Genomic DNA, 3,909 nt, shown 5'->3' with positions numbered 1-3,909 from the left:
TCTCATACCTTGAAATAGCCTCCCAGATTTTAACAAGACTCGATATGGATCCCTAGACCACTGTGGGCAAAAGTGGGGCTTTCTTTCCATTGGCATACCACCTGGTAGCCACTACCCCAGCCAGGCATTTGTGAGCAGACACCACAGATGCTGACCAAGGAAGTTGCTCACAAGAAATGCAATGCTTTAAATATTACTGCTATTTAAAAAAACCCCCCATATTGTCCATAAGCACAAAGTAAAAAGATGAGCATGAATGCTATTCTTCTTGCATAATAAGTGCTACATAGCCATCTAGTTGCTGTTGGCTATGGGAATAATCATGTGGCTGAGGATATATATGGCAGTTTCTAGAATGGTGTACTGTGCTATTAAAGATTTATCAGCCTGATTTAGAAGAACTGTATTACTTGCAAAACACACCTGGATGAAATGCCTTTGGCAAAAAGTGCAGATGGGGGTTGACCAAAAGAATCAGCAAACTCCTGTCAGCTTCAGTGACTCATTTTCTGTGGGTAACTTTCCTTCCTTAATTGAAATATTTCATTGTAATGTATTTAAATTTTGTTTAAAGCAGCAAAACTTCGAGAAAAAGCTCACCATGAAATATGAAGCTTTCCATTTGGGGTTGAATTAGAGGTTTCTTTTGATCTGAAACTTTGTGGGGGGCTTTCTCATGAGCCTGCCATTGATAGAGAAGATCTGCCCACTCCTTTGCCCTCTGCATATTCCAAACCCAGGGATAAAGCAGACAGCCTAAGCAGAAGTGGCCCACACCGCTGCTCTCACCGCGAGCATACTCACCATCCTCTCCTTTGCCCTTCCAAGCTTGGAGTACATAGAGCAGGAGTTGAGCAGACAGTGACAGAGTCATGAGCAGCAGAGAGTTAACACAGACAACCTAAGCCAGCTACACTGCCGGTGCATCTACACCTGCAATTACCCTGGTGCAATAAACTCCTGTGTAGTTCACTTCAGTCAGCTGTTCCCAGGCACAATGTTTACACATGAACCAATGACTGTAGCAATCTGAGCTAGGTTGGAGCAGCCCTGGGCTGGCAAGGGGCTCAGAGGTTCAGCCCCTGGCTCAGCATGGCAGCATCGGGCATCAGAGGTGCTGGCTGGGGCACGAGGGTGCTAAAGTATTGACCTAGCCAGTAGGCAGCCCCTGCACTGTAGCACGCTCGTGCCTCAACCAGCCCTGGTTACCATCTACATGTGCATTTCGGCAGCATAAATTGCTCCACCATAGGATAGTACTTGCTGTGGACAGTCCTATCCTACAGCAGAGTTAATTAATTTACTGCACCCTGATACGGGCACTTATATAGACTGTGACACTTTACAGCAGAGCTAATTAGTCAGCTTCTCAATAAAGACGTACCCTGTGGTGTTCAGTGTCCACTCTGCACCCAGCGTCAGACATCTGGGCCAGGTACAGACATTACACGTTTATTGGTATAAGTGATCCGAAATCGGTCTTTACCCATAACGGAACAGACATTTGGTGTACATAAACTGGTTTAAAAATGGCAGAACCCAGTCTCAGATTTGAATTGCCCACCAAAGGGCAAATGTGTGTTCTGTTCACTACCAGCTGCAGTGCTTACAGAAACTGTGTGACTTACAGCAATTCTCCCGTGGACTTTTTCAACGTCTGTACTGCCCACTGCATTCTGGGCGCATCTACACATTCATTAATGCGCTGTAGTTACGGCGCATTATGTTTAGTACTTGTATAATCAAGTACAAAATCAGTGCACAGTAACGAGCATTACCGCGCAGTAGCACTGGTGCACACCTTTTTAGTGATGCTGCTGCACGCTATTAGTAGGCTGTTGCGGAGCTAGTATCTCATGTAGATGTACCCACCGTTTCCATTTCCAGCTGCCTGTGCAGAACAAGAAAAGAGCATAGCAGTGCATTGCTTGGACTCCCTCTAGAAAGCTCAGTCCTGAAGATCACAGTTGCCTATATAGCACTGCCTCCCTTCGCTCCCCCGCCCAGTCAAAATAAAGGAAACCTGTGCAGGAAAGAAAGGCTGCTTCATCTTCCATCATTTGGCAGTTGGCTGCTTTTAGCTCCCGTGCTGCCAGCTCTGCACTGGCACCCTGTTCTTTAGGGTGTCTGAAAACTGTTGTTAGCAGGCAGCCGTGACGACTGATGTCTAGGTATTGTGGAGATGGATGCCCTATAAGCAGCAAGGGAAGGCAGAGAGATGCACAGAGAGAAAGTGACTGTTTCTTATGTTGTTTAATATTTAATTGAGATGCTGCAAGTGCTGCTGACGACCAGATTCTTTTGTATACCTGCGTGTTTAGAATGGCCTCTCCTTTTTGCTCCTCTGAGTAGCAGTTAAATGCTCATTAGAGCTGAAAATTTCTCCTTTTTCGCAGATTACTGACACCTATGTCTTGTAATACATAGCCTTAGGATGCATAATGGGGGATGTAAAACTCATATATAGCAGTACTGGGATTATGGAAGAAAAAGCAATGGTTTCATATTCTGGCCCTTATTAATAAACTAAATTGGTTTAAATGCCCTGTTTTAAGCATAAATGAAAGATAAAGAACTTGTGAGATTTATGAATAGGGTCATTAATGTAGAGACTCTCTCTCTCATTAGATCAGTTACGTTGCTTTCCAAGTAGCAGTACTCTCAATTAGAAAAATTTATGAACTGGAATGATTACAAATATACCATATTTCAAGCCTACCCTGCTCTTAATGCAAAGCAAAAAGTAATTAGATTTCTGAGGAATAATTGATTTCCGTATAACTTCTTTTTTTGCTATAAATTTATTCTACTACCTTCCACAGGAGGAAAATTTACCTTTCAATGCAATTTGCACTTTAGCTGCAAACCTGTGAGGGCTGCATTAATTTACTAACCTTATTAAAGCAGAGTTAATATTGTGAGCTAATATGGTTGGTTTTCCCCTTTGCTAGACTTCCAGGTTCACTTTCTCGTGCCTGATCTGAACTGAAGGTGAGAGGAAACATAAGGCGTCTTTCATTCTGTTTGGACTGGCTGTTTACAGAAGTGATGGAGACGCTATTCAGCACAAAAGGGATCACCATATGCCTGCTTTTTTTTGTATTAAGTTTGGCAGCAGCTATTCAAATACCATTATCAGGTGAGTTGTCACTATTTACTTAACGCTTCCACAGCCTTGCCTATTTTTCTCCGCCCCCTTTCCCTAAAGAACCAAATGTTAAACCTGCCATTCAGCTGCTTCACTGTGAATTTGATTCTGCCATAACATGAATTTTTAGGAATCCATGTGTTGAAAAAAAAAAAGAAGTAAGTTTCTTTCTTCTTCCTGTTGTTTAAATGCAGCAGTAAACTTACCTAACATTCAAGATCTGGCATATTGTCCAGCTCAACACATTCAGTTCTGCCCTCTCTTTATGCCTGAGTTTCTCTCTGCAGTTTGTCTGAAGTACAAGTGCATTTATTTATTTGCCTTCCAACCTCCTGTTTCATTTTGGAACAAGGAGCAGGTGTGCATCTCTGGGAATAGTTAAGATCCCAGCGCAGTATTTCCTGTGACTTGTATATTGCCCTGGGGAACCCCATCTTTGCCCATAACTGGCTATGATGCACATCAAACAGCACATTTTGCATGGCTAGTGCATCTTCAATGATTGCATAAAATATGTCATAAACCTCACGAAGGGCCAATCCTTCTGAAGTAAAAGCAGAAGCAGCACTTAGCCCAAATCTAACATATCATTCCATATAGGCCTGACTGAAGTATCCATTTTTTTTCTGGGGGTGGAAAAAAATCCGTTTTTTTTTTTTTTTTTTGGTAAATAAATGATGTCAGCAATAGACCTTGACAGAAAGAGCAAGCCTGGCCTTTTCCTAAGCTGTCAGACACTATAACATTAAAGGTCCATAATT

The 3,909-nt window shown here is 42.6% G+C and overlaps 1 protein-coding gene across 11 annotated transcripts in view; it reads left to right on the top strand.

Moving 5' to 3' along the window:
* Window positions 1–3,909, top strand: part of CHL1 (cell adhesion molecule L1 like) — a 195,398-nt gene that overhangs the window by 88,260 nt on the left and 103,229 nt on the right. For 10 of the 11 annotated variants that reach the window (XM_019504727.1, XM_019504731.1, XM_019504728.1 and 7 more), the window contains exon 3: window positions 2,952–3,139. In XM_019504727.1, the coding sequence (XP_019360272.1) occupies window positions 3,049–3,139 (91 nt within the window). In that variant the 5' untranslated portion in view covers window positions 2,952–3,048. Of the gene's footprint in view, window positions 1–2,951; window positions 3,140–3,909 lie in introns of those variants that run through there. The other variant, XM_019504726.1, reaches the window with a different exon arrangement.

Source organism: Gavialis gangeticus, unplaced genomic scaffold, assembly GCF_001723915.1.
Source record: "Gavialis gangeticus isolate Ggan-Ray unplaced genomic scaffold, GavGan_comp1, whole genome shotgun sequence".
NCBI classification, from domain to species: Eukaryota; Metazoa; Chordata; order Crocodylia; family Gavialidae; genus Gavialis; species Gavialis gangeticus.
This window is presented reverse-complemented; position numbering and strand designations above follow the sequence as displayed.